The following is a 27145-nucleotide window of genomic DNA, read 5'->3' as shown; positions in this document are numbered from 1 at the left end:
GTGCATTAAGACAGTGGTTAGCTATTCATGCTGTATCAGAGCGACCAGAAAGCCAGAGAGCTAAGGCCCAGGGCCTGTAAACTCTTGAAAACCCACGCCCCAAACGAGGTGCCAAGCCACAAGAAGCATTTGCGTCAACTGGGAATACAGAGAAAAAAGGGACGGGGCCCTTCTAATTATAGAGTCTGGAAACGGAAGCGCAGGGTGATTAGGAGTTGAGGCGCTGCGGTCTGTTTATCTGGGAGCTTCCTCTCGCTCTCGAACCCTCTCTCCCCCACTCTTTCTTGCTTTCTTCCTCCTCTCTCTGTTTTGGTCGGGCCCCGCCCACCCAGTGGCTGGAGTGTCTGGCCCCTGGGTTTCTGAGACTTGGCTGCTGTGTTCTGGCAGGGGCCGGCGTTTCTCTTCTGCTGATGGTAGAGTCTGGGCTCCAAAAAAGTAACAGCTCAGAAAAGCTGGAGAGCTTTGTAAGCGCGAGCGCCCGAGGACTGGGGCTTTTGTGGCCTTGTTGAAATACAGAGGCCCTCGCCGAGAGGCGTCAGTCGGTTAGCCCGCAGGATGGCCAAATTAAAAAGGAGCTGAGCCGCTCGGCGGGTGAAAAGAGAGGGTTTCAGGGAAACCAGAGGCTGGCCGGAGCAGGGTTTGACACGTCCTATTTATAACACCTCGTCCCAGGGGTTACAGTGTTATTTACGATGTTTTAGTACCAAAATCGCTGGCACACACACTTAGACATGCGCTAAACTGGAAGGGATGACCTCTAATTTGCCATGTGTGCGAGACATGCGTCCGTATGGGAAGTGATATAATCATTTCCATAAATATCTGCTTTTGCTTTCCGTTTTTTTTCTTTCCCAAAACTCTTTTTGTTTTGTTATGCTGCAGGCTTTACTGTCCCATCTCTGACCATCCAAACACAAAACATCTGCTCAATCCCATTAATAGTGGAAGGATGTTTCATTTACAAAGTGGTTGGGCTAGCTTTATTCTTGACAAAGGCAGATGGGATGGGGGAGTGAGAGAGAGAGAGAGAGAGAGAGAGAGAGAGAGAGAGAGAGAGAGAGAGAGAGAGAGAGAAAGAGAGAGAGAGAGAGAGAGAGAGAGAGAGAGAGAAGATGGAAATGGAGAGAGCAACAAAGAGGGCGGTGATTTCCCTACTTGGCAACACAAAAGGCCACAACAAAACTAGTCCACTTTTTAATTAACAACACTAGGCTCAAAAAAAGCTTTGAAAATCAGGAAAATCTCAAATTATAACCATGTGGAAGGCATAAAGCTTACAAGATGGAGTACTTGGGGGACTTACTGTTACCAGGATGCATAAACTTCAGAGCAAATGAGCCCAACAAACAAATGAAAGAGTACCCATCGTAGAACGAAGCTTTGTCTTCGGAGCTGCCAATTTGGGCGGGAGGACAGAACTCTTTGTGTCTGTACGTACTTACACATATGCTGGGCATACACAATACATATTCAACTATGCATTCTAATATACACCGCTAACCAAAGTGTTAGTGTTGCCATGGGTACTTAGAACCAGGAGAAAGGAGCCATTCTTGACCATTTATCTACCCACATCCACCCACCTCTACTACCCACCAATCCATCTGCATCTATTCTTATCTTTTAAAGTTTAAAACGGAATTTCTTTTGATTGTTGATGTCAAGAAAAGAATTCTTGAGGACTTACCTAAGCGGCGTGCCAAGAGTTTGGCCTTCAAACAATAAAATATTCTGATGTTACATAAGTAAAGTGAAAGATTAATAGGCATGTGTTCCCTTCTTAACCAGTGCAAATTCAGCTAATCGCTACAGTGCTAATTGAAGGAGGGAGGAGAGCGCACCGCAAATCCTCTCACCACCAGAGCACCACACTAATATATGAGCAGTTTTATTTCCACTGTGCAGCAGGGTAGGCATTAGGGTTAGACAGATGCCAACAAGCCAAAGACACCCACCTCTAATATAGGCTGCTGTCTAACTAATTACATATTTATTTCGGGAATTAGCAACACAAACTGCTTTTGCTTTAAGCTGGAAATTTCATTGGAGTCTATTCAGGTTTGCACGTGTTATTATCTTTCTGGTTTCTAATTAAAAGTTTTAGTGTCACTCAGTTTATATGTTGCGTCAGAGACTTTCTAGACTAGCAAGTGCCTGACCAACAGTTTTTTTTTTTTAGGCAGATACAGTATCAGATACCAACGTAGATATTTGTAAAAAAAATGGTTTTCAACAACCAATCAAATTTAAGTTTTGGCTGTGCATGTTGGGTACTGTCCACTGCTCATTGTCAGTGTCTAACTAGAAATGTGTCCATGCGATCAAATAGGTAGCGGAGTTATCTCAAACTACCAATATACCAGTGGCCAAAACATCAGAAACGTATCATTTTAATTCAGACTTGAAGGAAAACATTTTATTTGTTTACTCAAACTAAAAATCTGTCTTATCTGCAATGGGAGCGTGGCCATACCAAAAAAAGAGACCGTTTTCCCTGCAATAACAGCTTTACGCACTCGAAAGGTGCAGGAATTGTAGGCCTAGTTAAGCAGGTATTATACTTTTCGTGTCCGGAAAAATAATTTGAATATTGGCAGTCCCTACAGAAGAGAGGAGGTGACTAAATTTGGCATACTGCTACCTTTCTCAGTTTTACAGGTTTCTGTTAAATCCCTGAACATCATCCACTCCTACTTCTACAGAGGAAGGAATGGACACAGGCAAGAAAAAAGGCCAGAAAGGAATAGGGGCACGGAGGGAGGGTAAAGGCTGCAAAAAACCACAGAGAAAACAACAGAGGAAAAGAGGGGAAAGGTGCTTATGGTTCATTTGATGTACACCCGGCTGAAACCAAGGGTTGTGTTTTTCTACGCGCTTCACAGGCAGACCACCTGTAAGCACTTAGATATTAATAGATATGAAAATAGGTGTGTGTGTGTGTGTGTGTGTGTGTGTGTGGCTAACCTAGTTAAGAAGCTGCCATTAGTTTGATATAAAAAACCAAAAACACACCAAGCACTACTTAAGTAACCCTTTTTAAATTTTTAATGGAGCATTTACATATTTGCACACTTCCAGCTGGATTTGTTTAAAAGAGGTTTTTATTTTGTCATACCTCAGAAGGCCATCCAATGGGTATAACACAGGATGAACCAGCGGCATTAGGAGGTGAAAATATCTCCGGTCCTACTTCACCTGCAAGAGTACATCCGCAAAAGCCACCCCAATTTACTGCCCCTAATCCAAATTCCCAGTGAATCTTAAAACCTTTGCTTTGTTTTCCGTCTGTGGTTTTCCAACATGGGACAAACCTGTTCTCACAGCAGCTTATAAAGAACTTCAACACCAGGCCCCTTTTGATGCCATGTTTAAAAAGCCCCCAAAACAAATTGCTCCTGTTCACAATCTCCCGATAAAGAATTTGGGACTGTGATCAGCACTTAATCCCCTTTCTGAGCAAACAGGCAGACAGTGAGGCTGGAGAGGTAAGCCCCTTGCATTTACACGGTCTCTTTTAAACTTTTCAGAGTTCTGTTCAGTTATGTTAACGAATGAAATCCCTTTAAGTTCACAGCCACTGGTCAAATTTAAGATTGTACAGTGCTCCGATTGTCCATTTACTGGAGGGAAGCTGTGTGTTTAACAACAGAGCCTCTTTCCCACTGGCTAAAAAACCTACTAACATCCACTAAAATCTAGCTTTTGTCTTTAGTGGCAAAGGTTACAATTGGCATTCATTCCCGGGACAAATGACTCTGCAGTAGTCACGGGTATTTATCGGTTCCAGCTCCGATCGGTAGTGATGGAAACATGACACCCCGGGTAGACACGCTAATCTCCACCCCTGTCCAGCATCACCTCAGGCCACAAATTCCGTCTGTCTCCGCCAAAGCAGCGTTCGGACATTGTTCAAAATTAGTTGACACAGAGGTTTAGAGAGACTAAAACATGTTTCATGCTTCTTGGGTTCAGCGCGGTCGAGGCGGCGTGGATGGCGATATGACGCAACTGCGGCCTGGGCGACTGTGCGCAGAGGGTCTGAGCGCCGAGCCGTGCACCTCCAAGATTTTGTAACAACATGGACACCACGTTGTAATGATGATTGGCTACAGAAGAGAAGAGAAGCATTAAATGTTTAAGATATTAAACAGAAGAAGCAACCACTTTAAAATTTCACTGGCTTCCGTGCTGATTTCTACTGCTTACTCCGTCGTGATCATGACGTCAAATGTGATACACTAGAAATAGTAAATCATACTCGCCTACTGGCAATGGGAAAGGCGTTTATCGCCTATTTTTGTGCAGGTTTACCCATGTGGGGTCATTTAGGGTAGTGGGCATGTGTGGAAAAGCTTGGTGGGTGTAACGACATACAGTTCATTGCTTTTCTTTCCCTGAAGTTTGGGTTACATATGCCTGTAAGTACTGTCAATATATTATATCTCGCCTGAAACATATTTGCAAGGTGAATTTGATCGAATTTATAATGTTTTTAGTTGTTTTTATGGAGAATTGTTGAATGCTTCAGTTAAGCTAATTAATTAAGACCTAACAGGGTGTGTAAATTGACCAGCATCAAGTTGGAAAGTTAGATGAGGACAGAATAGCTGTATTAAAAAGAAAAACTAGGTACTATGTTCCCCGATGGTGCCCCATTTATTCCTATGATAAGGTTCTCACTGCCGGAAAAAGCTTTTCAGGCGTCCACATTGTTGGGGCCATGAAGAGTCCTTGTCTGGCCGAGCGGACATGAAAAACTGTTGGCTCACTCAACACACGAATGGTATAAAATCATTGCTTCCTTTTGTAAGAATTGTGTATGGCAAAAAGTATAGCCAGTGAGCGTCATCTGATCCTACAAAACCAAGTGTGCCCACTATGCTACCATCGCCTCAGCCCAGTGCTGTTCCTGGAGGCTTGGGGGATAAATCCTTTTGATTCTATTGGCCTACTGGTCTTTCAGCTAGTATTTACTGCTGATGTTACAAGTCAGTAAGTTATTTCTTCAATCCAACAACTTTTTATTGTGGGGTGTAATAAAAATTGCAAGCCTTGTGGGCCATTGGCAGATTTCACACTTTAAGTCTAAATATGTTAATATACTAAACGCTATTGTGTTTTGAATTTGTAAATAGGATATAATAGTATAGATAATAAAAAAAAGATTCAATTGTAAACTAAAAGTTTTTAAGTCCAGATTGCATATTTTTGTAATTCACCTCTGCCAGTACAAACGAACCAGTGAGAAACTTAGCAACTCGCCTCATCCCCACAGAGCCACCCACCTACACACATCCCGTAAAGAAGTTACAAATGGCCTGCATGTTACCGCACTGTGTGGGCTGTGAATGACTCCACACTGCTGAGGTGTCTGGTGTGTTGTTGAGTGTCGGGCAAGGGGGGGGAACTGGGGTGAGTCCTTCTCAGCCAAGCTTTCCACAGGCCCTGAGTCATGGTCACTGGCCAACCCAATTACTCTCCTTAGCTTTGGCCATGTAACCACTTACTTTTTTCCAGATGAATTCTATTCTTCATTTTACAGTATTGTTTTCCTGAAACCCCCTCTCTACTTTGTTACACTGAACTAGTGTACGCAATCTGCCTTCAATATTCATTGCCTTCAAAATGTGGTGCTGTTTTATGAAAATGTGTTTATCTAGTGTTTCTCGCTCTCATTGGATGGATATGATCACCTCTTGGATCCGGGTGCATGATGGTGAGGTCTTTGGCTTTGAATTGCACCTTTTCATGAGCAGCTGATATCTCTACCATTTCATAGGTTTATGGTCTATATGATAACCAGAGTGAGTATTCACAACCAGTGCCAAAAGGGTGATGCCCAGAAACGTCCCACATACAGCAAATTAAGAAAAGAGAAAATACAGGCGGAGGGTAGGGTCTCTGCAGATACAGACACGGCCACACACTTTTAGTGGGTCATACTGTAAGTGATGATTGAAAGGGATTACTTTTGCATTACTCTATACATTGTTTTTTTATACCTTTAAGGCAAAGGACTGCTGTTTCTGTTCTCTATTTAAGTTATCAAAGTCATTTCTGAAGTTACTTCAGAGAGTGTTCTGCTCTGCAGACCATTTTGACATTGACCACGTCATTGCGTGTAAAACATAGCTGAGGTACCAGCCGTGTCTCTGACAACTTCTTTAACAAAGACATCACTAAAAAACGTATTATCACTGTGAAAAACATTCCCCCAACATTACAATAGTCTAACAGAAAATCTGAATAGGAAGACCAACCCATCGTATCCCCAGTCAAAAGACTGAAAGACGCAAGACCGAGAGCCCTGTAGAGTAGCTGCTGTAAATCACATCAGAGCCGGCTGTGAGTGCTAATTACAATCTTGGTGTGAAGACACAACTCAATCCATGCTAAATGTGTGGCTATAAATGTGTGGCCGAGCGAAGCTGCTTGTGTGTGGGAATTCCCCTCGTGTTCAACATGTGCGTGTGGGTCCAGGGTTTTTCGGCGACGGCCTGGTTTCTTTCACACATCAGTAAGATGGAGAGACAGAGTTATTACACCATGGAGAGCTGCCTTCACGGCACAGCTGCCTCAATGGTCAGGCACAGCGGGCCAGGCTATTCATTAGACCGTCCTGTTACTAAACCAGGGATTCGGTTTATGGGACAGTTCTGTGTGGGGAGAGATTCAGTCTTGATTCAACTGCCATTACTTCTGGCTTTGATGGGGTATTCAAAACTTCCATATTCAGAACATTTGAACGGCTGCATAAAAATCAAGTTCTGCTTCTGTAGTGTTTTATGAGACTGAAAAAGGCAATGAAAGAGATTCTTCACAGCACAAGGGTGTAAGTACACTGCATCCAGTTTAAATAAAAAAAATTTGAGTGATTTATGGTCTAAGTACAGGCAGCAAGATAACTGACTAATTCGGTTTACCGCTTGCTCCAGTTCAATGCATGTGGAACATCCATGCCCAACAATACCCAAGTACACCATGTTGTCTTTAAGAGAGGCTGTCCAAGCCCACATTTCTGAGTTACCATTATAGATCCTGTCCACCGATGTGGAAACTGGTAACTAGGGGTGTAACGATACATCGATATATCAATTGAATCCTCAATGAGCCAATATTATCGATACAAAGTGAAAATATCGATACATATCGTCATCTTTAAGATGGGCCTTTATTTTTAAATTCCCACTTTATATTTATTCTTTTTATAAAAAAAAAAAAAGAGTAGTTTATTTTAATTTAAATGTCTAGAAGAGCTTAGTAATGAAATTATCAAATTATATTTTAGTTGCTTTTTGTAAATATATATAAATGGAACGGATTGTGTTAAATGGGCTTATGTATCATCTCGTATTGGTCGCAGGCCCCTGAATTGAATCAAAATCGTATTGTGGCAGACTTCGTTATATCAGTAAATATTGTATCGTTGTCCAAAGAATCGTAATAATATTGTCTTGTGATACTGATTTTTGCACTTCTGGTTATAGGTTAAACCGCATTTTGTTGTCTCAGTACCTGTACTCTGTGCAATGACAATTGTTATATATATATATATATATATATATATATATATATATATACACATACATACATACATACATACATATATATATATATATATATATATATATAAAATACACATACATATATATATATATATATATACACACATATACATATATATATACACACATATACACATATATATATATATATATATATATATATATACACATATACACACAATATATATATATATATATATACACATATACACATATATATATACATACATCATATATATATATATACATACTAAAAAAAAAATATATTTTATAATCATTTTATTAAGTAAAGTTTTAAATGCAGGACTAAAACGTATGAATATGTTTACAGGCTGGTGTTGCTAGTTTTACTAAGTAAAGGGTCTGAATACTCCTTCACTGCATGTAAAGCACTTGATCCGTATCAGACTGAGTAGGACTGTAAAGAAAGAGGTTTGAAAGAATGAAGTGCAGGGGGTGGTGACTTGCATGGCTGCTGGATCAATCACTCCCTCTAGTGCCAGTCACACTCAAAAGTAATGCACAAGTTGTTGGACAATATCTCTGCCATCAAAACATGAGTGTATTTTGACCTTGGCATCGTACCTAATAATCAAGTCAAGGATCGTTAAGGACGAGTGAAGAGGACGAGACGTGAAAGAAAACAAGCACACACACATTGCAGCTGTTAAAGAGAGCGCTTTGCCACTGCACTTCATCTGCGTCCCTCTAATTACACCACTAGGAATAGATCCACAGATTCACCGAAGGGCCGCAAAGCGCCAGCCGCCACACCAAGAGCTGGCGGCCACTGGTCCGCCCTCTGTAGAGCCTCCAACACACACAAGCCACTGGGGTTTCTTACATAACTCTTCCCAGCCAAAACTTCATGGCTTTCCAGGCTCTGTTTGAGTCATATCATTGTTTCCTGCTAAGTCTATCATTCTTGTTTCTGCCATGTTGAGCTCGACCACTGTGAAGGGAGCCTCAGTAGGGCCAGCAAGGTAGTTGAGTGAAAGCCACTTCCGCTAACTTCTTTGAAAGAGTTCACTCAGAGCCAGACCAATGAAGCCGTCACTCAGGATTTGGGCTCTGATCAAATCAAGAGGCCTCTAATTATGGGACAATCCACAGCAGGCAGCTGAGAAATAAAAATGAATAAGAGAATAAACACTGCTGAAAGGAGTCCTGCATTTGCAACAGTGGAAAAGGGGAGTTTCTACACTTCGATTGGTCCTAATCTCATTAAACGCGCTAATTGGCAATGGAAAAAAGGGGGAAATCTGTATTTTTTGGCTACACTTTTGGTGCGGTTTTCGTTTTTTAATATGTATTAGTACATGGCTCACATAAAATGAGTCAGAAAGTTTTGATGAAATGAAATTTTTAAGTTGACGGTGCTCCGTGGAAAGGGTCACAGGGGATTCTGTCCACTTGCTGACTCAGCATTTACCAAAACTAACTACCACGTGTACTGTTTTGTGCTATGTTGAGACCGTAGAAACCTGGCTTGGATGTTAAAGGAAGAGTTTTGAAAATACATACAAATACCACTTTTATATAAAAATGTATCTGACTGAAGTAATCTCCGGGACCTGGCATAGCATAGTGACTTTAAAGAGATTAATCAATAAGAACCGACATCTCTCATCGAAAAATATCAACCTAAATAAATAAATAAATATATATATATATATATATATATATATATATATATATATATATATATATATATATATATATATATATATATATATATATATATATATATATATATATATATATATATATATATGAAGGGACACCATTAACTATTTAGACCTAAATAAGGAAAGGCCAAAGACCTCCAGACCAACTGATTCCAGACACACACAGGGGCCCACACTCACACACTAATACAAAGGTTGGTTTCATGAACCATTTCTTAATTATAGTGGGCTTTACATTTATTTGGTATGATTTAAGAAATGTGCTTTTCTGTTTTGCTCATCAGTTACTGCCAGTGACGTTGTACTGTACCTCGCATGCTTCCATCTACATTGCTGGTTATTCATGCGTTTGTGTACATGTCTGCAACAAACTAAATGGTTTATTCAAAGCTACTTTGTGAACGTGATTTACTCAAGTTCTATGTCTTGTGTCTCACTTTAGCACAATGACCATACACAGTCCAGCCACATACTAGGTTTTGACCTAGTCTTATATTTTTTTGGAGGGGGGTTGGCAAGGTGAGGGTAGGAATAGGTGGGGTCTAGACAACTGTGTCTTGTCTGTCCTTGTCTGCAATATCATCCTGTTCCTGCTCAGACAGAGCTGCTGAGTTTAGTCATAAGTCTAGGTAAGTGAAGGATTCTTGGGGCTTGGAGGTCATGGGGTGAGAGCCATCTCTCAGCAGCTCCTTTATTAACTGCACATGCACGCACAACACACACAGCGTGAAATACATGAACACACACACACACACACTTACATACATACACGCCATAGGAGTAAAAGGAACACAAACAAGCTTACACACAGTCTGAGGAGGTAGCCTGTTCACACTTACATCTACTGCCCTTTATGTGTGGGGTTGGGGGTCAGCAATGCTCGAAGATGAGTGGAAAAGGAGATGCCAGACTAAAATATAGGTAGGAGAGTAAAATTTCCACATGGAAGCTGATGGACATGGACACTGAATAATGCACTCATAGAATACATCAGCACAAAGTTTAAAAGGTGAATATCTTACATTTTTTCAGCTGTCTCAAGGACACAGATCCCTGTTTAACAGAAACTGTAGAAATGAGTAAAAGAAGAAAATCTACAACTAATGGATGTCCCGATCAGGAAGTATCAGATCGGGGCCGATTTAGGCATTTCTTACCTGATCAGGGATTGGCAATCACCACAATTACCTTACTCAGATCATTTACATCAGTAACTTCTTCACCAGAAGTTGAGTAGAAGTTGATTTTATATGTAAGTTTTACAAAAATGCTAGCTGCACTAAGTCAAATGTATTAAGCGAAAGACATCTTTTAGTTACTGTGCTTACTTAGTTATTTTTGTAAACAAAAAAAACGGTGATCAGCTCTATTATCTAGACAAATACAAGTATCAGATCGGGATACAGTATCACCAGAAAATCTGATAGGGGACTAAAAAAAAATCTGATCAGGACAGCCCTACTATAAAGCCTCCAATTCCTAGCTATTCCATGTAAATGGGGCATGCATGGCACTCACTACAAATACAACAATAACAAATATGTGTAGAAATAAAGAAACATGAAGCACAACCATAATGAATGCTGTTGTAACTATTTTACAATAAGCTGCCAGCTCCTGCCATTCTGCGTACAGGGACCAGCCCCATAATGTCATAATGTGTAACACAGGTTACTCAATGTAAAGGTGGGGGGAGGGGGGGGGGGGGCGATATGGGACAATAATTTTCTCTGGCTGTCATACGTCACTACCTCCACTGGTCACTGTCAGAATGTTTCACTGTTGACCAGAAAGCTTAGTCTGAAAACAAAATAACATACTTCAGTTGTGTTGTGTGAATGCCGCACAGTAAGGTGAACATGTAAAGGCCTACCTTTGTTTTAGTAAAGATATAAGTACAGGTGACATAAAGGCTGCCATGTGGTGGAGATACATTTTAAATACCATCAGACTGGTTGTCTGCCCCTGCTGCATTTTGGTTTGAAGTATTTCTGTGAGTGTGTTTAATTTGTTTAATTTGAAATGATATGACCATTAATATAACAAAGCAAATCAAATTGGCAGTTTCACTATAGGGCTACAGCAAGAGGTCAAAAGTATTTATTAGCCTGAATTAAGATACAAAAAGCAAATACCTAAAGCGACAAATTATACTGTATGTTTTCAATGCATTTGGAAGTACATACGTGGACGGGACTACTCTGTAGACACTGTAGAACTGACAAATGTCTGAGCTCTACGTACATTTAAAGCTGGTCCTAACTAAAGCCCCTGTAAAATCAGTACATCTACTGCTATTTGACTTTGACTTATGTTGCCGTCCCCACAGTACATCAGTACTGGGGGGCTGTTCCATTAACCACAAATGTTATTGATTTGTTATACTGATACAGGTTCGGTGTAGATCAACAATGGAGATATCAAGCATCAACCTATACTGTACGTGACACAATGCCTGACCTGCTTGTGTTGCCCATTTCTAAAGGTTGGTGTAAAGACATGCATTGGGGAAACTCAGGCTGAACACATGTTTGTTGTTTATAATACAGTATGAATACATTTGGGTGAGTTGGCTGGTCCAGGCCTAAAAGACTAGATGAGGCCTCATGTGAGCCAAACACACACCATGTTACACTTGAATGAAAGTGTAATCCCTCTCCTGCTTCCTGTCTTCCGAACTTGCTTAGAGAGCTCTTGCTCCATCCTCAAAAATGTGTGTGTGTGTGTGTGTGTGTGTGTGTGTGTGTGTGTGTGTGTGTGTGTGTGTGTGTGTGTGTGTGCGCGTTTACAAGTGTGTCTTACCACTGGGGTTGAATTGCATGCAGGATATGGGTTTGTCATGGGCTGGGAAGTGAGCCACCACTCCTTCTCCGTCCGAGTCCTCACTCACCAAGACCTGGAGTGTGCACACAGACACACACACACACAAACAAACAGACACACAGACACACACAAACTCCAAATCATTTTCTAACAATAAGAAGATTGAACCCAGAACGGGACTTTCCCCTGCTCAAGGACTTCTCTTCACATTTTGGTTTGGTCTGATATCATCACCATACGCAGTGTTCTTTGACATCACCCCATAGCATAATAGCTGGAAGTTAAACTCCTTTCTGAATGTGTCATTGCCCTCTTGTGGGTGCTTCAGTAAGATGCTGTACTGAGACCAGTGTGGACGGGGTATGGGCCAACAACAGAGACAAGAATATGGACAAATTTACTTTGGCAATAATGTGGCTTGTCACATGTGGCTTTGACAATACCCCATGACAGCGGGTTTTCCTAAAAACAGGCAGAAACTGGCGTCAAATCTGGGTTTGGCTTGCTACTTCTGAAACTTGCCTAAGAAAAATTAAATTATAAGTCACTTTGCACAACTAGAGGCTGCTCCTAAATCTCTGTATGAAGTCTGTAGTCAAGACTGGGACAAATAAAACAAAGGCTGAGCCGAGACCAGGAGCTGGCAGAAAATCCCTTTAGTCACGAAGAGAGATTAGAAATAAGACCAGACATGAGGCCTCTTTGTGCACAAGTGTTAGTGTGTGAGAGAGAGAGAACATATACACAGGGTTAAATTTGGCCCCAATGTTGCATTAACGATGTCAGGAAGGCTGGCTGAGCATTTTAAATAGGAACTAGTCAAAACAAGAAACAGCCCCTAAAAACTAAAGGGATTTCATCCCAGACTCCAAGCAAGAAAATAAGCAGGGGGGGGGAAGAAAAAAGGAATACAAAGAAAGAAAGAGGCTGGTGACATGAAGCAGATCACTTTTATTACAATGCATGCAGACAATGTTGTTCTGTGAGGGAATCCTGCTGGAGCCCTTTGAAACAAGAGTGTCCTCCAGAGAACCGAGCCCCTTACACAGGGGAGTGTGTGCCTGTGTGTTATGAGGCTGCTGTTCCAAATAACGAGATTCGAAAGCCTGAAAGACATGAGAATATCCTGGACTGCCACACTGACACAGGAACCCATCTCGATCATATTCCTCCTTTTTTCTATTTCTCCAAAAATCACACCCCAACCCCCATCTTAATTCCCTCTTTACTGCCCGCCCACCCTGCCACTCCTCCCCCTTCACCGTCCATTTCTCCTCCGCTCCTAGCTTTCCCCTCCCTGCTTGCCAGGCCTAGCCAGTGTTTATGGCCAGTGTACGGTTACAGTGTGTCGGCTGGTGACAGAGTGCAGGCCTGCTTCTGAAGGCTTAGGTCCAGCTTATAAGACAACACACTGGCTACAGGGCAGCTACATTCAACGTGTAAGAGAGAAGGAGAAAGCAGTGAACGTGTGTGTGGTGAATACATCACTGACACACTGTACTATGTATGCTAACACGCCTCATTAAAAATGTGACAGCTACTGCAGTGTGATTAATCATGGTTAAGGGGATAAAAGCTTTTAGCATTTCTTTAAATGTTAAAGGGAGATCCCGCTGAAGGCAACTGGCATGGTTCAAACCATAACCAGGGTTAGACACCTATACTGGTATGTATACTTTCTGTATCTATGTATATGTACCTGGGTGGGTCTGTGTAGTGTGTATTATATATATATATATATATATATATATATATATATATATATATATATATATATGACACACACCCAAATGTAGCTTATCCAATTTCAGCTCTTCTGAGCACCCCTACTCACAACTTGCAATTTTATGGTGAGAAAATTGTAATAGAAATAAATACATATGACTAAACTTACTTCTCACTCACATTGCAAATCCCTAATAAAAATGGCTAAATTGAATGTTAAGACCTTATTGACATATGGTGCACTCGCTCAGCCTTGAGCTTCACCTGAGGTTACAGACCAACAAAGATTGTTTACAGAGTGTCTCTCCTACCAGCGCTGCTAAAACAGACAGGGCTGCGGCTGAAAGCTGGGTGTTAAAATATGCAGCAAATCTAAGTCACACCTTTCAGCGAGTTGTGCAGAGTTAGGTGAATGGACCCGAGTGTGTCCAAGCCACAGAAAAAAAAGGCAACCTTGGAGATTTTCCTGTTTCCCACCAAGCCACAGAGGCAAAAGTTATGTTTACCTGGGTCACACATGACAAGACCAGAGAGGCAAAAGGCCAAGAAAAAAATCTGTTGTGTCCGTGTTTGTGTGTGTGTGTGCGCGTGCGCGCGTGCATACATGCGTGTGTGTTTGTGTTTTTTCATATGTAAAGGGCCCAGTTCGGGGGAATTTCAAGCACATAGAGATCTAGTCAGTAATGATTTGATTATACAACAATAATACCCGCAATCAAGTATGACAGAAATTAATACAAAGTGTAGTTTGTACAAATTTACTACAAAAAGTAACTGTGTGTTTACTGCTGTATTGTGAAGAAGACTGATATATTATAAATTGCTATCTCCTGACTGAGATCTCTTTTCACTGTTGCCTTGATTGACTAAAGTTCCATGACTTTTCCATGACTATCCACACCGAGATGCATTCTTAATGCCCATAATGACCATTTTACAAGTTGAATCACAGTTTACAAAACCAGTATTATTAAATCATTAACAATACCAAGCAAAAGCAGAAACGCCTGACTGACCTGTCCTTCGCCAACACTGTGTGTGTCAATGATGGTGACCACACCGGGGTTGTGGGGGCTGCGGCGGCTCGCACTGTGAGGTGTGCCTTCCTCGTCCGGAGTGCCTGCTGGTAGTGTGCCTGCCAACTGGGTGACAACTTTACCCACCATTGTCAGGCCTGTCTTTAAAGTCTGGAAGAACAAAGAAAACACAATATATCAGTGCTTAAAAATTGAATACCTGATGTAATATATTCACAATATATTCTAAACATATCTAACATACTGTATTTTGTAGTTCACTTAGTTTGAAGCCTTTGCTGGCAAAGGAGCTGCCAAGTGCATGGCTGTGTGTGCAATACCGCACCTGTGTGTGTGTGTGTGTGTGTGTGTGTGTGTGTGTGTGTGTGTGTGTGTGTGTGTGTGTGTGTGCACCATGTTCACTCGATGCCTGCTGATAACTTGTAGTGCTGATGACTTGTAGCATTGAAGCCGCCGAAGACAACTGTGTGTGTGTGTGTGTGTGTGTGTGCATGTGTGATATGTGTGTGTGAGGCTCCTCTGTGTCCACTTAAGGCCCAGCCAGGGTGTCTGGCTCAAACACACCTCTGTGGCTCGATTGAGGGAAACGGATAGTGCTGCTTAAGTGGAGTCTATCTCACCTACTACACTGTCTTTGTCTAATGGAGTCCAATGCGTGTGACTGTGTGTCTGTGTGTGTGTAAGCGCCAAAGGGGCCCCGGAGAGCCTAATCAGGCATTCAGACTAGGCGGCCCTGTCAATACAGTGTGGCGCCTTGCGTTTGTTGGGTCTGAGGATCACCCACTGTCTCTCTTTGCCACTTGGCCAGGCACACACTAACAGTGTCTGCTGCCTGTGTGTGCATGTGTACGCCAGCGTGTGTGTGTGTGTGTGTGTGTGTGTGTGTGTGTGTGTGTGTGTGTGTGTGTGTGTGTGTGTGTGTGTGTGTGTGTGTGTGTGTGTGTGTAAAATGCCAGTAGAGCCATCAATTATTAAGGGAGGCGTTTGGCTCCTAAATTGATCAACAGTAATGTGTTTTCTAATCACTGCAGTTGTGGAGTTCTTAGTGGTAGTCCAAACAGGGGCTATTGGTCTGCCGGTGGGAAGGGGGGTCTGGAGGTAGATCTTGTCTGATGGCTGACAAAAACACATGACCACTTACACACACACACACACACACACACACACACACACACACACACACACACACACACACACACACACACACACACACACACACACACACACACACACACACACACACACACACACACACACACACACACACAGCTATGGCCTGATGTCGCCATCTAAACAAATTACAACCTAATTTATGTGAAAGGTCTTTCTCAATCATACACCAAGGAGTGATAGGCAACAGGATAGATGTGATACACAAATTTACCATAACAGAGCTAATCTGTAATCTGGCCAGAGCTGTTGCACTTTGTCTTTTATCTTTTTTATAAACAAAATCCATTACACTTTAATGCTACCCCCCCTCCCCCTTTTTGTTTCCATGTCTCTGGACGTCAGCACTAAGAGCCAGCGTGTCGCGCCACAAGCCAGAAGGAGATACCTTGTCATCCATATTGAGATATATGGTCCTAAATGAGGAGGGTGGGCAAGCAGACTGCCTGTCTGCATATCAATACCCCCACCCCCACCATTGTCCACTTCTTACCATTACCCTGCTGCTAACCTGTTTGCGACACTGTGCTCTTTTTGATGTATACCACCATTAGCCTGTTAATGAGACTTCTCTCACACTATCTGTTAGCACTCATTAAGGAAAGGGGAAGGGATACACTTGCTCTTTGTAAATCAATTAGCCCTTCCTCTGGGACCGAATGGAGAAACAGACTAGAACCATATGAGGAGCTAGCTAGTTAGCATGTGTTAGCAAGCAGCTAAATCAGACCAGGAATGAATTTCACCTGGTATCAAAGGGGGCTGTTGGCCGTTAGTGAGCAATCTTAGAGTCACTCCCCTGTGGAGATGATTAAAACAAGACCATTGGAGAGAAACAGATTACAGTGGGGAAAACAGATAGGCAGGTTGATGAAGTGTCTCATAAGCTCAGCCCCAGTCAGCCAGGCGGGCCAGGTGGATCCAATGTCAGCACATTTACAGATGGTGTACGCGGAGCTGAAATTACTGTATTAGGTGCTGTTTTATCTGAGCAAAGGGTTAAGACCAGACCAAAGGACATTTAGACAGATTAGCCACAGTCTGAACACAAGAACTCATTTTCTAACTTTTAAGATGAAAGCACACTACAGTAGTTTAGTGTCAGTCCTTCTGTAGGGAGACGAGATTGAGGTTACATTTCAATGGAGAGGGGAAACCAATAAAAAGTAATGTAGGTTCTTTTAGTTGCAAACTATAATATTAAAGGTTTGTGTCATATTTAAGGCTTTGCTGCATTTAATCCCAACATATTTTCCATACATTTGGATTTGCTTTGATACCCAGTAAAAATGCCAACTCTTTAAAAGTAGATAATGATGACAAGCGTTATATTGAAATGTTTTGTTTGCTGCAGTTCTTTATTTGTCATGAGCACAATAGTTCTAAGTTATTTGTTCTCAGGCTCCCTCCAACAATGCTCATACAATATACAAGTAGAAACGAGAATCTAAGACAAACATAAAATAGTGCAAGTTAAAATATAGGAATAACATGTAATATATATAAAATATGATATAATATATAGTACTGTGATAGACTGGTGTACAGTTTTGATAAAATGAATAAACTGTAATGTAGACAGGTTGTGCAGTAATGTAGCAGTTCAAGTAAATCAGGTAAATGTAGCTATGTGTTGTAACTTACTTTGGCAGCATTTATCACTGTAGCTGTATAGGACTGTGCATTGTCACCGCAAGCTCCTCCGCGAGACTGGTGACATCTGATCAACTGCAAAAACACAAAGATTTACAGATAAAGTCAAGACATATAGTCTAAGACTGCAGAAGCTGTATGAAAAGAAAAATTTCAGAGAATTTCAGACATTCAAAAGCCTTCCCTCTTCACTCTTTGGAGGAAATTGGTTTTGCCTTGAAAGAAATAGTACACAACCAAACAGCCAATCTGCACTGATTTAATTTCAAATACAATATCACTTAAATGGCTCCATTCCAGTATTACTCTCGCTGTTCAAAAAACTAGATTTTGCCATTTCTGGAAATCCTTAGGCACTCACACAAACAGTGGCCCCATCTGTCAATTACTTGAGTAGACCAGCACCAATATTAAGCATTAAATGTATTGCAGAGAGCACAATAGAATATTCTGGTTTTTGTAAGTACTTCAGAATCCCATTACACAGAAGAGAACAGAAAACTATGCATCTGTTGATTTTCAAATTGTTATCATCTCTCATGGACTCTTCTTGGAATGAGTTGTTTATCCGGAGAGATTAAAGAGGCAGATAAAATGCATTTTTTTTTTGGGATTGTAAATATGTCGCTTTCGTGATAAGGCACTTCTGCGGTGGATGACTGTGTGTGTTTGTTTGTGTGTGTCTACCTTGTTCTCAGCATAGGCTAGCCAGCGGCTTCCCAGAGCTATTGGATTTAGGCTGGGGCCAGGACAGGGATAGCAGCCTAAAAAGACACAAAGATGGTCATACTAACAAGGGCACCAATGACAATTACAATAGAAATAAACATTTTGGTAAATAACCACATGATCAAAAGTTTGCAAGTAAAAACAGAAACACATGCAGGGATTTTCATAATCCTCCTCCGTAAAAGAGTGTCTGTAACTATCTTAAACCATTAATGTGTTTGTGGGGAGTCTCTTGTTTGGGAAGATAAATGGGTGTCTAATGAGGGTGACGTGTCTTTAGGCTTGTGTGTGAGCACAGTATGACCTAATGGAGACTGCGGTACCCAATAAATTGAGGATGGCTCCTCTGCTGATTGACTAACACAATAATCCCTGTGGACACACACGCACGCACACACACGCATACGCGCGCACACACACACGCAACGCAACACAACCAGTGCCGTCAGCAGAAATTAAAATCGAAACCAATAATCCTAAACGACAAACAAAGCTATGCCCTCACAAACAGATACATGTCTTGGATGTTATAAGGACATATTTTTCTATTCCCACTCGAACAGATGTGGAAGTAAACAAGATCGTGGATTGCTATGACTAACACCAAAGACTGAGCTCAAACTACATATCTATTACTTCTGCTGCAAGACAGAACCAACCTAAAAACAAACGGGCTTGTAAACAGACTGGAGAAATGATTGATATGGTCATAAATAATGTTTAAATGCAAGCAGATACAGACAGTGACCGTCTGCCTGTTTCCACAGAGGGTAAACATACGGGCAACAAAATGTTGATCCAATAATGATCACACCCGCACAGGCCCTCGTCACACGCAAACACACACACACACACACACACACACACACACACACACACACACACACACACACACACACACACACACACACACACACACACACACACACACACACACACACACACACACACACACACACACACACACACACACACACACTGAGCTAATGTAAGTGCGTGGAGGTGTGGGGGAAAATGGCTTCCTGACAATATTTTAGTGCTCAGGGAGCAGATGAAGTGGAGACAGTAATTTAGTGTGCTGTGTTGGGGAAGGGGTTGGTGGGGAAAAAGTGGGTTGAGGTAAGCCACAAGGACTGCTGGTAACGCCAGAGAAGCCTTTTATGCCTCTCCAAGGTCGAGGGGAGCCCAGGCGGCGTTTGGCATCCTGGGTGGAGAGCAGGGGGGCGAAGCAGGAAGAGGAAACAGACACGATGGGTGGATTTAAAAAAGGAAAAGAAAGCAGGTTCAGGCTTTTGAAGGCTAAATCCTGAAGGGACTTTGATAGCTGATTATCACCGTCTGATATTCCATGTTCTAACTTTCCATTTTTCAAATGTACTAAAAGTTTACAAAAAAAGTCATTTTCTACCATTACTGACGCTGCTACTATTTCAACAACTACTACTGTACCTCTACTCATAGTGCTGTGAAAGCAGGAAGCGATGATGGGAAAACCAGAATGAATAATTGTTCAAAACTGTTACGGTTCCAAACGGTTCCATTTTGTGAAACAGGAAGTGTGTGTGTGAGTATGAACTGTTTATGAAACGTATATTTGTTTAAAACTAAAAAGGCTGAGCAGTCAGAGAACAGTGACAACAATTAGTCCGCTTCAAAGAAATCAGACAGCTCGTGTTTGCAGGTTGCAAAATGCACTGCCCTGATCAGACAAAACGATGCCAGTTGCGTCTTTTTGTTATGTTTGCTAAGCAACCACAGAATCACCTGTCTACAGCAAACTGTTTTTTTGGTTTTTTTTTGCTGTGATGCTGTGATTCAACTCAAGGCATCCGGGGTGCTCCTGCAAAAAAGCGAGGCGCACAGAGCGGAAAAACGCGAGGCACTCAGCATCGCAAAAGCAGCGAGCAAAACGCTTCACTCCTCACTCTTATTGAAAACAATTACAAAAAGCCGCCCCAGGCTGCTAAAACGCGCTCTGTCTGATCTGGGCCTTATAGTTATACATGGCACAAACATACAACCAGATGCCACGGACACCCTTTTACTTTTTCGGAAAACACAGTAGCTATCAAACCATGATCATTGTTCCACTCAGATAGTTAGATGAGGCTGTGGAATCAAGTTGGACAGAAAAAGAAAGAAAGTCACCGCTCAAAGCACACACCACTTGAATGCAAAGCAAGAACATAAACATGGGACGAGTCTGAAGTGCTCATTAAAACATGGCATGTCCACCATCACATCCCTGGAGAAGAGACGGCCATACAGCAGGAGAATGGCCCCTTCCAAAGCGGAGCTACACACATCACAGGACCCCTTTGTTTACTGCTTTTACGGCCCAAACAGACCAAACAACATTATGAAGACGAGGCTCCTGCATTCAGAAACGATTAATAACTATTGAACATGTTTGGTTTCCTGTGGCTCAGACACTGATAGGGAAGGCAGGCAGACAAAGAGGAGACACATTAAAGCCAGCCAGTAAGGTCAGTTTACTCCAGTCAATGACTTAAGTGGACAGCGATGGCCTTGTAATACAGTCTGGCCTTTCTTTCACAGCCTCCTTGAGCAGACATGCCAGGTACAGCCATCAGGACGCAAAAGCTGTGTTGTAAACATTTTCCCCTGTGTTGAGCTTCAAATGGAGGGCCTCACATCATGTTTTGATAAAAGCAGTTTATTCTCAAAACTTGAGAGAACCACACTACAGCAGGCCGTGGTAGCTGGTTGTATTATAACCAAGTCAAACTGAGTCACTGATCGTGTTGGGCAATGTTAGGGTTGATGGGTTTAAAAAAAACAAAAAAAAAGCACAGGGGATTGGTGCCGTTTGTTTGTGCAACTGCATACTGTACAGAACACTGGGGTTTGGCCCAACATTTCATAAACATAATAAATAAAATATTATTTCACCAGATGACAATCTACATAAACTCTAACTTCTTTGTGATGTGAATAACAATTCATCTTCTTCTGTCACATAAGAAAACATTCTTCCTTTTCCTGTCAGGAACTACAGTAAACAGAAAGTCAGAAAAACAGAGGTTAAATACACCTACAAAAATAAAAGCCACTAATAATAAGTTCATGGACACAAAAAAGCTCCTCGAAAACAGGTATCATACTGGAACATAAATGACCTATTACTTTATAACTAGGGTGCTCCTGAACAGGGGTTTGCAGAGAAAATATCTATATAGTACGATAGAAAAACAACTCTGTACTGTAAGTCATAAAAACGTTTCTTACTTGTAACAAAGAACTTCTTCGTGAAGGTGCAGCTGTCAAATGCTGCAATCTTCTCTTGTAGGCTCACAACCAGAATACTTAAAGTGGGGAAAAAAATTGTCCATTAATAGAATGGAAATAAACATGTGTATCACATAATATGAGGGCCTTGAATCGTTTTTTGTTTTTTTTAAACCAGACATACTGTTTGTTGCAGTGGAGATCATAGATGGGCGTCTTGAACTGAATTGATTTGACCATTTCCCCTGTCCGTAGAGAATACAGGTCAGCGCAACAGTAGGGAGGGCTTGTCCTAAAACAGAAAAACAAATGCATTTAGTCAGTCTCTGAATAATGTATGCAGTACTCAAGTAACTATTGATTAAACTTCAGGGCTTCAGAGCAGGATACAGACATTTTTGATAAATGTAACTTCTTAAGCAGACAGAAATTTTCTGACACAACTACTGTCAGTCTCTTTTTAAATCGCAACTTCAAATTGAAGGTTCATACTATGTGTGTCTAGCAGAACTCAGTAGCTCTTATTGCAGTGTCAGGGTAGCATTATTTTGCTTTTGTTTAGTCATTAGACCAATACATTTAAAGACTTCAATGTCTGCAGACTGATGGTCATTATGTTACATGAAATGTCATAGATAAAAATGCATATCAAGACTAAAGACTTGTTATAAAATCCTATGTTGGTGATCCTTCCATGTAACTGCAGTTACAACAGTCAGGAATAGTGAGCCTTTAGTCTCAAAGAATCTGCTACTCTGAGGTGATGCACGACCATGATTCCAAGCTGCAGCTGATAGCAGGCCTCCAACACACACACACACACACACACACACACACACACACACACACACACACACACACACACACACACACACACACACACACACACACACACACACACACACACACACACACACACACACTCACACACACAAAGTTAGTTAACACCAGAGGCAGTACTTTGACACACAATTCATTTTTCTTAACACAGACAAAGGCAGGAACACCCACCCAGACATCAAAGATGAAGTAACTGCAGCAACAATATCCAACAACCATCTTGATGACTGATACATGAGCAAAGCCCGCTGGGAGTGTATGTGTCACATGTGCACACACACACAGACATAAGTACAGATACACACTAGTGCGGTTATTGTATGTCCTCCCAAGCCAGTGGCTGGAAAGCAACGGCGCCAAGTGAGCCCTCGTATCGCTAAGCCCAGGCCCGGAATTAAAACATTGTCCCAGGACTCTGTGTGTGTGTGTGTGTGTGTGTGTGTGTGTGTGTGTGTGTGTGTGTGTGTGTGTGTGTGTGTGTGTGTGTGTGTGTGTGTTTGCTTGGATTTAAGCACAAGTGTGTTCCTCCTTTCTAGTTCCAGTGAATGCTTACTGGAGAAGATAAGAGAGGTGCCACGAAAAAAGACGTTTCGAAAAAATGTTTCAGTCCTCATGGTTAACGTCACCATCAACATTTCAAAAAGGTCCTCATGCTGCGAGTACAGCTACCATTAACAATCAAGAGTGCAGGCATTAAGATTAATACAAAAATTTCACCCGACGATAATTTACTTTTAGGCGGCTATATCATTGATTTCCGCATTATCAGAGTCCGATCAATCTAATTCAAAGCTCTATCCCGAAAAATGGGCCTCTGGAATTGATTCAAAGGGACCATGATAACCCACTATTATAGAATCAAAATGGCACAGGGTTCAATTGTTTTGCTTTTGCAGTATTTTAACAAATGACCCAGTTCTAATGGAGGCAATGCGGGGTCAGAAGTAATAAGATTTCCTGATGCCGGGGACGGTGGGGCGTAGGTTGAAAGCAAGGCTAAATCACAATTATCATTATGGATCATGGCGGGATGTCAGTCCTTGCACATGTTAAGGTGACGCCGAGCACCATTCCCCAGCTCAGTAACAGGCCTATTATGATGGCCCTATTAGATCAATGTGTCAATTACTATTACTCAAACTGGCCCTTGGGTCTGAAAGGATACAAAATGAGCGAGATGGAGGGAAGGAGGATTGGCTCATTTACTTCCTCTCTGTGATAGGACAAGAAGCTACTCCAGAAATTAAGGAGAAAATCGAGTGGCCCTGCCAGATACACAAAATGCTAAATGATAATAGAACATGGTCAGAGAGAAGAACAAAACACCATACTTTCTTTTAAGTTAAACTGTTGTTGCAAGATACAATGTCATAAAAAGAGCACTTTTCGTTGGCGCACAAAGTTCTTATACAGCTGCTTTGTGTTGAGATAAAAAAAAAAAAAAAAAAGAAGTAAATCAATTTCAAAAGTTTAGCTTCTTTTGTTAAACAGACAAAGTCACTTTAGCCGCTCTGTGAGGCTGTACTTAGGCACAGCAATGCTTTGAGCTGAATGCACATCAGTATGCTATCATTCTCTCAGTGACAATTAAAATGGTGGACCAACCAGTTACTGGCATTGCCATACCTAGAGCCCCGCTTGCTACAAAGCTTTTGCATTGGTACAAAAAGTGTTCCAAAATTGGATTTTTCTAATCCTAAATTGCTTGTCTGATGAATCAATCTCCCTTTGGATTGGCCCTTCAGTAAACCCTGGCTGTTTGGGTCATTTTCCTGCCATACTGCTCTGCCATTGTGTGCCAGATTTGGACAACCTCCTAACAACACAATGTTTAATGTGACTTTTACAACCATGTGTAAGTCTTAATTTTAGATATTCTGCTGTTTAAATGGTCATTAAGGACCATTATGGATAGCGCATGTCTTTATTATTGTGCCATTATAATCAATCTAGTGTGTGTACTTCCTCCTAGATGAAACATGATGACATCTGTTTTTTTAGTTTTCACATCAATGCTGCGCTTATTCCATGAGCGCTTTCCTTCTGGCTGAGAGAATCTGCGCACATCTTCCTATGAACGTGAACTAAACCAGGGGATCAAAACCACAAGATTTCATGTGGCTGAGGAAAGCATAGATGGAAGCCTGAGGAGGAAGTAAAAAGCAGGCAAATAAATTTATTTACAAGTAAGGGACGTCATCACATTTCCGACTGGTGCAAGGTTTTACAAGCTCCCCAAATACGAACGACAATTGCATGCTGTGGAAATGCTAAACAAATACAACCTCGGTTTAGAAAGTCAAGGCTGGCTCTGCTGAAATAGAGAACTCTGATGATCCAACTGGAGACTGTTGAACTTCAGAGGAATTGCGTTTCCACCGGAGTTCAACTGATAGGAGCTTTTGGATACTGAAAGCAGAAATTTGAGATCAACATTGCCAAAATACAAGTACTCAACGTTTTACCCAGATTCTATTCTTGGCAGAATAGAAAAGCATCTTAAAAAGCATTTAGACAGTGTGACACAAACTCTTCACTGCAACGAGAATGGCAAATATTGGTACTAAAAAAATGTTTACCTCGGAAACAGAAACTGACCATGTTATGATATCTCTTAGTCAATCTCATAATTTCCCATAATAGTCTAGTAGCTGATGAGGAGCTTTTTTTATCATATTACATTCATTTTATCAGAAGATGGAGTTTGCCTAGTTGTCATGGCATAATATATTGTGTTTAAATTTGAACGTTTTCTTTTTGGCACTTTAAGGACCTTCACCGTCCATGGTGGACAATTAAATCTGCATCTACAATTTCATGAAAACTGAAAAAGAAAAACTGCATTGCAACATTCTTGCCCTACTCCTTGCTATTTGTTTCTTTTGTTTTGTCTCAGCTCAAACCCAGCCCCCCCCACCAATACACAACACACGCTGGCCACATCAGAGCCTGATAGGGGCCTGGAGGGAGCCACAGTGATTCCGGCAAGCTGCAGGCATTAGTAGGAATGTAATTAGGGTAAAAAGTTCAACCACAGCTCCATGTCTGCAGAGCTGCCAGAAATACATTTCCCTTACTGTTTAATACTGCACATACAGTATAATTGCTGTCCTGTCCTGTCAGTGTGTGTGTGTGTGTGTGTGTGTGTGTGTGTGTGTGTGTGTGTGTGTGTGTGTGTGTGTGTGTGTGTGTGTGTGTGTGTGTGTGTGTGTGTTGTAAAGTATCTCTATAGTAGTAAATAAAAGTAAAACTATTAATTTGACTGTACTATTATTATTGTATATATAAATAAAAGAAAAGAACAGTTAGGTACATTATTGTGTGTGTATGTGTGTGTGTGTGTGTGTGTGTTTTTATTTCTACAAAAAAAAACGTATTAGTGGGCAGTTATGTGTGTATGTATATATGTGATGAAAGTAAGAATATTGGCCCTGCTAAGAACCACCCGTTTTACTTCACCAAGCCAATGCTCCTTTATCTTTCATCCAACATCAGAGGGAAATTATATTAGTACTGCCATATACTTAGTTTACTGTAAAGGGAAAGGGTAAGTTTAAACTAGTAAAATAAAATATTAATTGCTTTGACCACTGAGACCTGGTTTAGGGAATGGGGTTCTGGTAAAGGTTTGAAAAGTCATTACTAATCATTCAGCTTGTCGGGTGTGTTTATATGCGCTGCTTCCAGTACTACTGAGTTTAATCTGACTTCCTATTTGAAGGGGGAAAACTGGCGAGGCAGAACACATTTTCGACAGACATAAAACAGACGGGCAAGTCAAAATAAACGCTCCGGAGTGAAGCCTGAGCCTCGAAGCTCTGCCTATGCACCAGTGTGTACGTATGTGTGCGTGTGTGGGGCAATGAAAAAGGGGAAGTGGAAGACCAGATTACAGTCACTCTCATTTCCACGCAGAGGCATGACAAAAGGGGCTGGGAATGATTTCATCAAAACCGTTTCTTCAGTGGAGAACATGACATTCCTGGCCGCAAATTGAAGGCAAACTTTGGAGACCGGGATGAAAAGACCACTAGTGTCTGTGGATTCTGTTCTGGTAGGACGTCCTTTCTGAACATTGAGATCATCATGAACCCATACAGTAACAGGGCTCAAAATGACCACAAGCATACTGTATATGCATAGTAGTGCACATAAAAGTTGAGACATGCACGTGATTCTCAGCTCTATATGCACCGGTGCACAAAACTGTTCAGGGCTGCCAACTCTCGCACATCGACTAAGGAGACTCCCGTAAATGACACTTTTTACACACTCTCAGCACATGTCCATTTTTTTTTTTTCGCGCAGTAAAAAAGATTTATTTTAAATGATAACAATGCGGTGCAAAACGAGGACACGGACAGCACACGGACAGACAAGACAGAGCAGCACAGCGCAACAGCAGCACTATAAAACTTCAGTTAAGTGAGCTGCCGCTTTGGATTTTGATGAACGCCTTTTTATGCTTTTACAGTACCGGTACTTGGAGCAGCCAAAAAGGCTGAAGGAAGACTCAAATTTCAGCAATAACTTCTCACATTTTATATACCAAATAAAAACGTCATTATATTACACATCATATATTAAATAAGTCTTCAGGAGAATGTGAAATCACCAAAGAAGTCCTAATTTGAAAAAAAAAAATCCATAATGGGTTTGCTGAGAA

General features: G+C 41.4%; 1 protein-coding gene across 3 annotated transcripts in view; it reads right to left on the bottom strand.

Moving 5' to 3' along the window:
* Positions 1-27145, bottom strand: part of bcas3 (BCAS3 microtubule associated cell migration factor) — a 338917-nt gene that overhangs the window by 280489 nt on the left and 31283 nt on the right. For all 3 annotated transcript variants that reach the window (XM_039783695.1, XM_039783713.1, XM_039783703.1), the window contains exons 8-13: positions 21824-21931; positions 21640-21716; positions 18349-18425; positions 17653-17736; positions 14818-14988; positions 12056-12149 (exon numbers count right to left, since the gene is read on the bottom strand). In XM_039783695.1, coding sequence (XP_039639629.1) covers positions 12056-12149; positions 14818-14988; positions 17653-17736; positions 18349-18425; positions 21640-21716; positions 21824-21931 — 611 coding nt within the window. The remainder of the gene's footprint in view (positions 1-12055; positions 12150-14817; positions 14989-17652; positions 17737-18348; positions 18426-21639; positions 21717-21823; positions 21932-27145) is intronic.

This window comes from Perca fluviatilis, chromosome 2, assembly GCF_010015445.1.
Source record: "Perca fluviatilis chromosome 2, GENO_Pfluv_1.0, whole genome shotgun sequence".
NCBI classification, from domain to species: domain Eukaryota; kingdom Metazoa; phylum Chordata; class Actinopteri; order Perciformes; family Percidae; genus Perca; species Perca fluviatilis.
The sequence above is the reverse complement of the archived record's forward strand: the minus strand, read 5'-3'. Positions and strand labels throughout refer to the sequence as shown.